The 13,077-nt window shown below is 39.2% G+C and overlaps 1 protein-coding gene across 7 annotated transcripts in view; it reads right to left on the reverse strand.

Annotated features, from left to right (window-relative positions):
- Positions 1-1,761: 1,761 nt before the first annotated feature.
- grm4 (glutamate receptor, metabotropic 4) overlaps positions 1,762-13,077 on the reverse strand; it is a 194,994-nt gene continuing 183,678 nt past the window's right edge. For 6 of the 7 annotated variants that reach the window (XM_026167030.1, XM_026167025.1, XM_026167028.1 and 3 more), the window contains 2 exons: positions 7,968-8,214; positions 1,762-3,474 (listed from right to left, as the gene is read on the reverse strand). In XM_026167030.1, the coding sequence (XP_026022815.1) occupies positions 3,425-3,474; positions 7,968-8,214 (297 nt within the window). In that variant the 3' untranslated portion in view covers positions 1,762-3,424. Of the gene's footprint in view, positions 3,475-7,618; positions 7,731-7,967; positions 8,215-13,077 lie in introns of all 7 variants that reach the window. The other variant, XR_003272395.1, reaches the window with a different exon arrangement.

A 13,077-nucleotide genomic window follows, 5' to 3' on the forward strand; every position in this document is an offset into this window, starting at 1 on the left:
CTCCGCAGCAGGTACAGCCTGCTCTGCCCTTTCCTGTAGAGGGCGTCTGAGTTATGAGTCCAGTCCAGTCTGTTGTTCAGATGAACACCAAGGTACCTGTAGCTGTCCACAGCCTCAATGTCCATACCTTGGATGTTCAGTGGTTGCAGTGGAGAATGCTTGTGCCTGCGGAAGTCTACCACCAGTTCCTTGGTTTTACTGGCGTTGATCTGGAGGTAGTTCAGCTGGCACCAGTCCACAAAGTCTTGGGTCAGACCTCTGTACTCCTTGTCGTCCCCATCAGTGATGAGGCCGACTATTGCAGAGTCATCAGAGAACTTCTGCAGGAAGCACTGGGTGGAATTGTGGGAGAAGTCTGCAGTGTAGATGGTGAAGAGGAACGGAGCCAGAACCGTTCCCTGTGGGGCCCCCGTACTGCAGACGACCCTGTCCGACACACAGCCCTGAGTCCTCACATACTGTGGTCGGTCGGTGAGGTAGTCCAAATTAGAATATTACTGCCACCACTTGCTGATAAGCAGAACAGAATCAAAAAGGAGAGATCCACTTTCAGACACATACATATTGCAAACTGTGTTTTGGTGCTAAATATGTAAAATCATTTATGTCATGAACTGATAAACTAATACAATTCTCACCATATTGTTGGTTTGAATTTAGCAGTATATCAGGATTAGTGATAATGATTCCAAACAGCATGTAGTGTACCACTGATTCATTATGATCACCTCCCATTTGCTGTGCCCTTCTTCAGCTGTTTCACATTAAAAGTTTTCAAACTGAAGTTTTTACCATTTAGAAGATACTGCAGTTTTTGAATTGAATGGTTGTTTTATCAGTTGTAGTTTAAATGTATGGATTTACTGAGGTCTGGTATAGGGTGTCAAGTTATGTAGATCAGATCAGTCTTATTACATACCTGCACTGTTGGTGAAGTTAAATGAATTGTAATAAACATTTGGACAGTGTATGCTTATATCTTGTGTTTTTAAAAGCATGAGAGATGTACAAACATGTCTTGTGATCTACTTTTTGGATCATCTCCAGTAGTCATTAGAAAACCTACTGAGATGGAGGACTGATTGTTGACGGGTTTTCTTCCAGATCTATTAATAATGATGATTCTAATAATGTGCTGATAATGTACTGAAGTGCGTCATTTTTTCTGTGCTCTGTTTCTTCTTGCTCTTGCTATGCAATGACTGTTATTTTCCAAGCCTTTTGTTGTATTGTGGGCTCACACTATCAGGGAGGCGTGGAGAAGATGATAGATGCAGAGAGCTTTCTGCATGCAAAAGCCTTGGATGAAAGTAGGGGCTCCCCATTCATTTAAAATAATTTCATGTTTCCTTCCACCAACTCTGTGTCCTTCCAGCACTATTATCAGAGCAATGTGGCAACGTGTTATTCAGAGGATGGCACCCATTGTCTTGTTTTCTTCAGGGCGGACAAACACTTTACATTGGGAACAAAGTACACACTCACTCACACAGAAGTGCTGCCAATCATTTAGCTAGGGATATTGTAAGTTTGCTAATGTATCATTTTCTCTCTTTTCTTTTTTTAAACTCAAGCAACATATGTACAAGACCAGACAGGAACCGTTAATGATAACCTGTTGAAAAACTGAACAAAAAATAATAAACAAACCAATTTTCAACTTTCTTGAATTACAGAAATGTGAAAATGGACAATGATGTTTTAAAACATTTTTAATAGAAATAAAATTTTGTATAAAAAAAAAAAACTAAACATGCTTCACACACTTCATTAGTTTTCATGAGGTTTAACAAATACATAGCTAGCCAGGCACTGTATCCTTTTGTATTTTTTCCCCAATTTTAAGATATGTCAGGACATAAAGCAGACATGATCAATCAATTTTAATAACATACATTAACTTGCCATTTAATTTGGTCAGCACTCACATTTTATTCTGCAACACAAATGGTGTTGAAAGTAATACAGAGGGAGGCATGAAAAGCAGCATTGAATTCACAACACAAATGACCCCACAATATTTTCCCCAAGACAATAGAGGGCTTTTATACTGCACGGAGCCAACCCTTAATCTGTTCTGCCAACTCGGAGTGATTGATAGAGATATTGTATAGTTTTGCAATTAGAATTTCATTTGCTAAAATGCCTTACAACTTCCTGACACCTCCTCCTTATCACAAGAGTGCCTGAAGAGGACATGATTTTTTTTTTTCAGTAGCTGGTCCATTATGGATATCACCTTCAGGGTATATTGCATGATCCTCTCAAGGGCATACTTCATCTTAATTCCCCTACTAATGGATCTGTACAGCTAAGCTTTACCCTTACACTATGAATGTGTGAGAATAGCTGGTGGCAGTGGTGGTAGGGTCATCCTGGATAACAGCTCACAGTGAGATCTCCTGGCTAAAACACTGTTTATTTTAACCATGAGCCACTGTTTCAAAGCACATACAGATATGCAGAGGGCAGTGGCAGCCTTGGGCTAGCTGGTAATACAAATCATGGCCTTACTGTAGCACAGATAAACAATCACTCACTAGACCTTCACCATTTGAGAACAGTTTTTAACGTACAATAGGCCCAAACAATTTTAAACAACACTGCAACAGAGTTTAAACGCATTCCTTTTTTTTCCCTTTTGTTTTTTTAAACAACACAACACAGGATGTTAAAACTGGCATGCTCAAAATCAGCAGAGACCATTTTATATGTGTAGTCATTCTTATTAACTCATCGGCAACTTGGAAGAGGAAATCAAAATACATGGAGTCTGGTAAAGATCTGTTGCATTGTTGTGACGATCAATATTTCCAGTCATTTGACTCACGAGACCAGAACACATTTAGAAATAAAAACAAACACAAGCCCCTCTCAGAGATCCATAGACCATGTTTGCATGCCTTTTTGGTGTTGATTAATCCCTTGTGATGCCTTGAGGATTTGAAGATTAATTATAATTCACAAAACTGGCAAACGACATTAAGAACCTGAACATATTCTTACTCGTAGTTCAGTTTCAGTCAGTGCTGCGAAAGATGACGGAGAAGTCTTTAAAAGAGGGCATAGCTGAAATGTAAACACAGAAAAGGAAAGCTCCATCCTTCAGTCTATAGGCCTCTGCCATGCAAATATTTTCATTTTTCTTTTATGTATTCTTCTGAGGCAGACCAAAGATGGAACCTTAAAATTGTGCTGTTATCTGTTCTGGTCCCAAGTTTTGTCCATCCCTGCATCTCATGTGCTCTTTCCACACAATGCCGCGTCTTTGTGCAATATTTCTCTGATCTCCACCCGGAAAAAAGACATATCTATTTAATTTATTTGACTTTATTTATTTTTGCCGGATGCTTGAAATTCCACTGCATGTTTTGTTTTCTTTGCTGGGACGGAAATCCTGAATCGTGATAACATCCTTTGTCCTTCAGATTGCATGGTTGCTGTAGCTGATGTAGGTTTGCTTTGTTGAAAACGCTGAAAGAGACGAAATGAGAAGGAAGAGTCAGAGTTTAATACAGTTGAGGTAAAGTTTGTAACCTAAGAAAGGGAGCTGATTTGGGCATGAAGCTCTTTTTGTTTAGCGCTCTTCCTGTAGTAACAAGAGTAAGAAACTGCTACACAGGGCTGAAAAAATGTGTTTAGTTCCTGATTGGTTATGATATTACGATCCTATTAAAAATTCCCTAGTTCTCAGGTCATGTTATTCCCCTCAGCATGTGCCAAATGTAACTATTACCTTTAGCTACCACCACCATTTTTTTCCCTCACAGCCATAGCTATCAGGAGTTAACTTTCCAGCTGTCTCCCCGGACCATGTTAGCTGATTCTCTGAGTGGGAGCAGATAAATCCTGACATATCGCCACTAGATCTCAGCATTGGGGGGAGCTGGCCCAGACAGGAATTTTTCAATTTCATCAAGCCATATATCCACACTGGCGATGACAATGACAAATGGCACTCATTCAAATAGCCATACACTGTATAGCCCCCTGTAAACGGTAACCCCATCAGGATAATTTGCTGCTGGCTATCAATTCAGCGTCTCTGCCTTCTCGACACTTATTTTAACAAAAGGCCCTTTTAACCATCCACACAAACATGAAGCAAGAATGGAATTAATGCTGCTCTGTTTGGATGCATGTAGTTTTTGTGACAGGCCTCACACCATTGTGCTATTGTTACTGCAGAGCATTGTGATAAGTTTTACATTGATTTCTGGTTTTGTGCTAACAGTAAATATATGTCAGCTATTTTATTCTCCTATGAAAGGAAACAGCTGTCAATACCTGTGGTTTTGACCACAGACTGATAAAAACCTTTTCCAGCTTAAGGCAAGAAGAGTGTTTTGAATGCCACTTGAGTAATTTCTGCTGACTCAATTGCTGAGGTCATTATTTACCTCACTAATATAAATCCACAGTGCATCACAGGAGTGCCAAGCATTGAGATTAGGAGGCATACACAGTGATTCAGCTGCTTTATAAAAGATAGTCACACCTTTCTTGTTTTTTTAATAATGTGTGCAAATGCTAGGCTTTGATTAGTGATTCAATAATTTATCTATTGATTATTATTTCAGTTTATATATAGCATGTCAGTAAATAGTAATGAATGCAGATAGATTTTCCAGTCCGATGGCTTCATTTTACAGGATAGAGCAAGTAAATATTTGCATTATAATGAATTATAAGCAATGGTTGCATGACAAAAATCAACAGTTTAAGTCAGAGATAAACTGAAAATTATTAGAAACCCAGTTCCACACAAGAACTGGAACGCTATATAAAATATAAATAAAGCAGGATTCAAACAGATAGAAATAGAAAACACAAAGTTTACACTGAGACATTTTAATATTTGATGAATTAGCTCATTTTCCAATTAGTTGGCAGTAACATGTCTCAAAGTTTGAACAGGGATAACAAAATGTTAGAAAAGTGGTAGTGCACTACAAAAACTACTGGAGGGATATTTTGCGATTGATTAGTTAACTGGCAACAAGACAGTAACATGATTGGCTATAAAAAAGAGCACTTCAGAGAGATAGCCTTTCTCAGAAGTAAGGATGGGTAGACATTTATCAGTCTGCAAAAAGATCTACAAATGGTAAAACATTTTTCAGAATAATTAGTTTGTTATTCATTATTATACAGGGTGGGCCATTTATATGGATACACCGTAATAACATGGGAATGGTTGGTGATATTAAAGTCCTGTTTGTGGCACATTAGTATATGTGAGGGGGCAAACTCCTCAAGATGGGTGGTGACCATGGTGGCCATTTAGAAGTCGGCCATCTTGGATACAACTTTTGTTTTTTCAATAGGAAGAGGGCCATGTGACACATCAAACTTATTGGTAATGTCACAAGAAAAACAATGGTGTGCTTGGTTTAAACGTAGCTTTATTCTTTCATGAGTTATTTACAAGTTTCTCTTTGTTCACAGCCATTGACATGTTGAAGAGGTTAACACGTGAGGAGCGGATCGAAATCGTGTTGATATCTGGTTGAACCCAGTAACCGGGTCATTGCAGCAGATTTCAATGCAAGACACCCTACGAGACCACCCATCTCCCATGCTACAGTTAGCCAACTGCTTGCTAAGTTTCGTGAAGCTGGTTCAGTGTTGGATTTGCCAAAATGTGGACGCAAGAAAACTGTCAGTAATGAAGAAACATCAGTGGCTGTCCTAGCTTCATTCAGCAAGAGTCCACAGCGTAGCACTCGCTGCATGTCACTGGAGAGTGGCATTAGTCGAACATCCCTTCGGCGGATATTAGCTACTCACAAATGGCACCCTTACAAACTCCAGCTACACTGCAGCATCTCAGCGAGGATGACCCAGATCGGCAGAATTTGAGCAAAGAATTTGTAGGATGGGCAAAACAAAAATTGGAACAGGACCCTCAGTTCACGCAGAAGATTTTGTTCAGTGATGAGGCAAACTTTGATGTGAATGGTGAAGTTAACAAACAAAACCACCGCTATTGGTCTGACACTAACCCACATTGGATGGATCCCTCCAAGACTGTTGGAACCAAAAAAGTGATGGTTGGGTGTGGTATATGGGGTATAACGATAGTGGGTCCATTCTTCATCAATGGAAACCTCAAGGCCACTGGATATTTGAAATTGCTACACGATGATGTGTTTCCCTCTTTATGCACTGAAGCTGGCACGTTCCCTGAGTTTTTCCAGCAAGATGGTGCACCACCACATTATGGGTGCCAGGTCCGAGTATTCCTAGATGAACAGTTTCCTGGAAAGTGGATTGGTCATCGTGGGCCAGTTGAATGACCCCCAAGGTCTCCCGATCTGACCCCCTTAGACTTTTATCTTTGGGGTCATCTGAAGGCAATTGTCTATGGTGTGAAGATACGAGATGTGCAGCACCTGAAACTACGGATACTGGATGCCTGTGCTGGCATTTCTCCTACAGTGTTGCTATCAGTGTGTGAAGAGTGGGAGAAGAGGGTTGCATTGACAATCCAACACACTGGGCAGCACATTGAACACATTTTATAAGTGGTCAGAAACATGTAAATAACTCATGAAAGAATAAAGTTACGTTGAAACCAAGCACACCATTGTTTTTCTTGTGACATTACCAATAAGTTTGATGTGTCACATGGCCCTCTTCCTATTGAAAAAACAAAAGTTGTATCCAAGATGGCCGACTTCTAAATGGCCACCATGGTCACCACCCATCTTGAGGAGTTTGCCCCCTCACATATACTAATGTGCCACAAACAGGACTTTAATATCACCAACCATTCCCATGTTATTACGGTGTATCCATATAAATGGCCCACCCTGTAGAATAATGGCTTTCAGAATAAAGACTTTGACTAACTCAACACCTATAATACATTTTAAATAATATCACAAAATGATTATGAGAATCTGAATAAAGGGACAAAGGTCAGGTCTATGAACACAATTTGCTGTGCCATCTACAAATGAAGGTTAAAATTCTACAGTATGATGATTAGAAGAAACCATATGTGAAAATGATCCAGAAAAAACATTGTCTTCTCTGGGCCACAGCTCATTTGGACTGAGGCAAAATGGAAAACTGTTCTATGATAAGATGAATAAAAAATATATAATAAAGAATTTCAAAAATGTAAAAACACGGACATAGACAAGAATGGAACAACATTCCTCTCCCAGAAGTGCAGCAACTGGTGTTCTTCAGTTCCCTCATATTTACAGACTGTTTTTAACAGAAGGGAATGCCACACAGTGGTAAACACAGCTCTGTCCTAACCTTTTTTGAGACTTGCATGCTTCTAACTGGGCTGCACAGTTTGCATTAGCAGTTATTGACTCCGTGTTGGTTTCATACTGCAATTTTGTAACAACATGATCAATACAATTTTTCCCAAAACACATTTAAAAGTGAAACAATCAAATTGTATCAAATTTTAAGATGTGGTAAAGTCGTCTTCATCTTTTTAGAGAAGGCCTAAAATTTAGGCGATTGGACTTGAAGACTTTTTTAAGGATGTGTGTTACCCTCGTTTACTTGTTATTTTAGGAATAGTTTGACATTTTGGAAAACATTCACTTTAATAAAAAAAAGAAGAAGATTGATGCCAGTAATAAAATCATACCTCAATGTTTTACAGGCGTTTTAGTTCCATTGCTGGACTCCAGAATATGCTTTCTAATCCATTCCTTTGTGACTTCATTCTCACACACATAATTGTGATTCCTGTAACGCTTCTTGAAAAACAATTTCCACAGCCTCACCACCAAATGAATAACAGTGTCACATTTACTAGATTCAATGAAGTGTTAAATAACATGCTATACATTTGTTAATAAGGTTTTGTTTTTTTTTCACACTGCATCCTATCATTGCATCAATTTGTTTTACAGACACGGAAGGACAAAACATTCCTGAACTTAAGCCAGCAGGTTTCTAGTCAAAGCTTTCCTCATTTGCATTTTTGCTCTTACACTGTGTTTCGAGGCTTTCGCACAGCTCGGTCTTGGCTTCTCCGTTGGGTCTGAGTCCAGCCTTGGGGTTGAACTTGTTGGACATGGTGGCTGCAGTGACCACAGCCTTGAGGGTCCATGTGCGCTTAGGCACATTCTGCTCAGGGTGGAAAAGAACCACATAGACCTTGGGCATGTAGAGCAACCCGAGGGACACTGAAGCACTCAGGCTCACAGAGATCGTCAGCGTGGTTGTTTGGATGTACATCTGCAAGAGGCAAAAACCAAACATGAATGATACAAACAGTTTAACAGTGTTTTGCATTACCGATTTTTCTGTGTGGGCAGTGGCATGTATAGTACAAGAGACATCTGCTGTGCATCATTATAATTAGAGTATTCAATGACCCATGTGTTGGTCAAGGAGTTTTTAAATGAGTATCTACTTTGTCCAGTAGAAGCTGCAAAGCTATCTAATGAAAATGATGTGTTAAACTTGTTTTAAATCAGCATCCTATCTGCTTTTATGGTGTATGTGTGCTGAGCCAGCCAGGGCCACAGTGTTTACTTAATTTTCTGCCATTCTAGTTTTAATATGACTATCACGTCCACCCTGAACACAGATTGGATCTTTTTCTGACTCATAATAAGCAGGCCCATAAAAAAAGAAACAAGCTCATGAAAATTTTACACATGGTCAAATCCTCCAAATTATGGGGGAGGGCAACAGAGTACCATCCTCATTCATTCCATTTAATTGCAAATTAATGAGTCATCTTTAAAGATGCAATAAGGTAGAAGAAAAGCTTATGCAATTTCTAAACATCATACTGTTGTGACTGATTGAGGAATGAGTTTACATTTGGCTAATACTGGGATACACACACACACTCTATCTATCTATAATTGATGGATCGAGATAGATAGAGAGAGAGAGAGAGAGAGAGAGAGAGAGAGAGAGAGAGAGAGAGAGAGAGAGAGAGAGAGAAAGGTATATAGAGCGAGATATAGACAAAATATATAAAATTTAATTTTTACATACAGTGGGGCAAAAAAGTATTTAGTCAGCCACCGATTGTGCAAGTTCCCCCACCTAAAATGATGACAGAGGTCAGTAATTTGCACCAGAGGTACACTTCAACTGTGAGAGACAGAATGTGAAAAAAAAATCCATGAATCCACATGGTAGGATTTGTAAAGAATTTATTCGTAAATCAGGGTGGAAAATAAGTATTTGGTCAATAACAAAAATACAACTCAATACTTTGTAACATAACCTTTGTTGGCAATAACAGAGGTCAAACGTTTACTATAGGTCTTTACCAGGTTTGCACACACAGTAGCTGGTATTTTGGCCCATTCCTCCATGCAGATCTTCTCGAGAGCAGTGATGTTTTGGGGCTGTCGCCGAGCAACACGGACTTTCAACTCCCGCCACAGATTTTCTATGGGGTTGAGGTCTGGAGACTGGCTAGGCCACTCCAGGACTTTCAAATGCTTCTTACGGAGCCACTCCTTTGTTGCCCGGGCGGTGTGTTTTGGATCATTGTCATGTTGGAAGACCCAGCCTCATTTCATCTTCAAAGTTCTCACTGATGGAAGGAGGTTTTGGCTCAAAATCTCACGATACATGGCCCCATTCATTCTGTCCTTAACACGGATCAGTCGTCCTGTCCCCTTGGCAGAAAAACAGCCCCATAGCATGATGTTTCCACCCCCATGCTTCACAGTAGGTATGGTGTTCTTGGGATGCAACTCAGTATGCTTCTTCCTCCAAACACAACGAGTTGAGTTTATACCAAAAAGTTCTACTTTGGTTTCATCTGACCACATGACATTCTCCCAATCCTCTGCTGTATCATCCATGTGCTCTCTGGCAAACTTCAGACGGGCCTGGACATGCACTGGCTTCAGCAGCGGAACAGTTCTGGCACTGCAGGATTTGATTCCCTGCCGTTGTAGTGTGTTACTGATGGTGACCTTTGTTACTTTGGTCCCAGCTCTCTGCAGGTCATTCACCAGGTCCCCCCGTGTGGTTCTGGGATCTTTGCTCACCGTTATCATGATCATTTTGACCCCACGGGATGAGATCTTGCGTGGAGCCCCAGATCGAGGGAGATTATCAGTGGTCTTATATGTCTTCCATTTTCTGATGATTGCTCCCACAGTTGATTTTTTCACACCAAGCTGCTTGCCTATTGTAGATTCACTCTTCCCAGTCTGGTGCAGGTCTACAATACTTTTCCTGGTGTCCTTCGAAAGCTCTTTGGTCTTGGCCATGGCGGAGTTTGGAGTCTGACTGTTTGAGGCTGTGGACAGGTGTCTTTTATACAGATGATGAGTTCAAACAGGTGCCATTCATACAGGTAACGAGTGGGGGACAGAAAAGCTTCTTACAGAAGACGTTACAGGTCTGTGAGAGCCAGAGATTTTCCATGTTTGAGGTGACCAAATACTTATTTTCCACCCTAATTTACAAATAAATTCTTTACAAATCCTACCATGTGAATTCATGGATTTTTTTTTTCACATTCTGTCTCTCACAGTTGAAGTGTACCTCTGGTGCAAATTACTGACCTCTGTCATCATTTTAGGTGGGGGAACTTGCACAATCGGTGGCTGACTAAATACTTTTTTGCCCCACTGTATATATAAAATTGAAAGTTCAGTTCACTAAAAAGGAGGAGTTTTGTTTGGATAGAAATTAAATTGTGCTTGCTGTAATTTACTACACCTCTGTAACACACAACAAGAATCTAATTATGATCATTTACCTGGTGTAACTACATAAATGTATGAATACTGTCAATAATAATAATAATAATAATAATGAGAGATTTTGTTGTTCCTTCAAATCCACCAAAATTGTTCCTAATGCATCAAAATTGATGGTGAGGCTTAAAATAATGTAATGGGTTATAACCTGCTGTGGGTGTAAGATTTAATATATTTACTCGGAGGATGACAGGTGCGAGTAGTAACAACAACAACAAGAAAGACTGAAACGAGAGCAGGTTTTTCATTCTTTGGTTACCATAATCACTGATTTACAAAGATAATTAAACCACAGTCGACTACAGTATTCAAATGAACACACATTTCCAACAAATCAGAATCTGTTATTTCTTGCAGGAACGATATTCGAATCAGACGATAAATCCTCTCATGCATAGATTTTTACTCACTAGTATTTTATATGTTGGTACTTTAAGAGTCAATCTTTCAAGTCAAGTTTTTCCTCATCAGGTCTCTGCTATTTTCTGATTCAACAAAAGTAACAGCTTCTCATACGTGACCTCTATTTTAATATGTTGTGTGTTTTTATTATTTTGACTCTCCACAGTGCTTTCCCTATATACTCAGCCAACCCTCTTTCCATGTGAGACTGCTGGCTGAAGAGAAGAAGGAAGAATGGAGTCAGTATTATAGAGAGACAGCTGCAGCGCTCCCCTCCCAGCTGTGGGGAGTATTAACCAGTGAACTGCTCAGGGCTTGGTTCACTGCTGCCTCAGGGACGGACTGTTGAACCCAAGCTGTTCATCACATAAACAGAACATAAAAGTGTTCTGCTGCTTTTCACCCAGGAATAATATCATCTTAAAATCCATCCTCTCGGTCACTGATTATATACCGGCACAGAATAAATAAGAACAGTAAAATGACTTTAAATCTGAGAACATTTAAAGTCTGTGTCAGAATAACATTTTTTTTAAAAATTGAAAATTATATTCTCAATAATTTCAGTTTTGGTCTGTAAAATTAATGCAACAAGGAACAAAAGACACTTAAATCATCTTTGATGTCCATACTAAAAGAAGTCAATTATCCTATGTCAGAGCTATAAAAACTTGCTTTATTTGTGGCTCAACTAATCAACTTATCAACGCAGTTCCAATAATAACTACTATGATTATGTAACTGCACCATATCTCACTGTAAATTAGGTCACGTTGAAGAACAAATATTGTTATTATCATTTAATCTAATGTAACCTTAGGTAAGGTTATTTTAAATTTTGAATATTATGTCAGCAGTGATATAAATCAGGACAATCAGTAAGCTGTCACATTGTAGAGGCTAAGAATAGAATATAAGTGGATTTAATGCCAAATAGTACAGTGTGCAAGAATAATAGTTTCATTTATATTTTACATTTAATGGTGGTGATAATATACATTGGCCACTTAATTAGGTACAACTGTTCAGCTGCTCGTTAACACAAATATCTAATTAGCCAAACAGCAGCAACTCAAGGCAAGGTATGTAGAGATGATCAAGATGACCTACTTAAGTTTAAATGGAGTAATGTTTGTATTTTTGTAGGGTCTCTACAATAATACTGCTGTTGTGAATTGGTGCTATATAAATAAAATTGAACAGAATGAGGAAGAAAGGTGATTTGAAGGACAGCTAGTCAGCTAAGAACAGGGAACTGAGGCTACAGTTTCTAAAATTAGACAATACACGATTGCAGAAATGTTCCCTGGTTTTAAGAGTCTTGACTTCTACAGCAAAACATTCAGGTGGTAGCGTCAGAATTTGACATAAACATGGCTCCATTCTGTCTTATTACAACAGCTCAGTCTGGTGGTTGTGCAATGGCATGGGGGATATTTTCTTGTCATGCTTTGGGCTTCTTAGTACCAAGTTAGCAATACATCACAGCTCTGCCCGAGTATTTTTGCTGACCATGTCTATCCCTTTATGACCAAAGTGTACCCATCTTGTGATAGTTGCTTCCAGCAGCATAACAAACCATGTCATAAAGCTGAAATCATCTCAAATTGGTTTCTTGAACATGACAATGAGTTCTCTGTACTCCAGAGGCCTCCATGGTCACCAATCAATCTCAGAGCACCTTTGGTATGTGGTGGAACAGCAGAGTTACAGCATGGATGTGCAGCTAACAAATCTTCAGTAACTGAGTATCTTTTCAATATGGACCAAAATCCAAGAGGAATGTTTCCAGCACCTTGGTACATCTGTGGCAAGAATAACTGAGGCACTTGAAGACAAAAGCGGTCCAACCCAGGACTAGCATGTGTACCTAATGAAGTGACTAGTTAGTGCATGAACTGTTTTCTTTTTTAAAATAAACAATTATTTGATAATTTTACATTTTGAATCAATT

Source organism: Astatotilapia calliptera, chromosome 5 (assembly GCF_900246225.1).
Source record: "Astatotilapia calliptera chromosome 5, fAstCal1.2, whole genome shotgun sequence".
Classification (NCBI taxonomy): Eukaryota; Metazoa; Chordata; class Actinopteri; order Cichliformes; family Cichlidae; genus Astatotilapia; species Astatotilapia calliptera.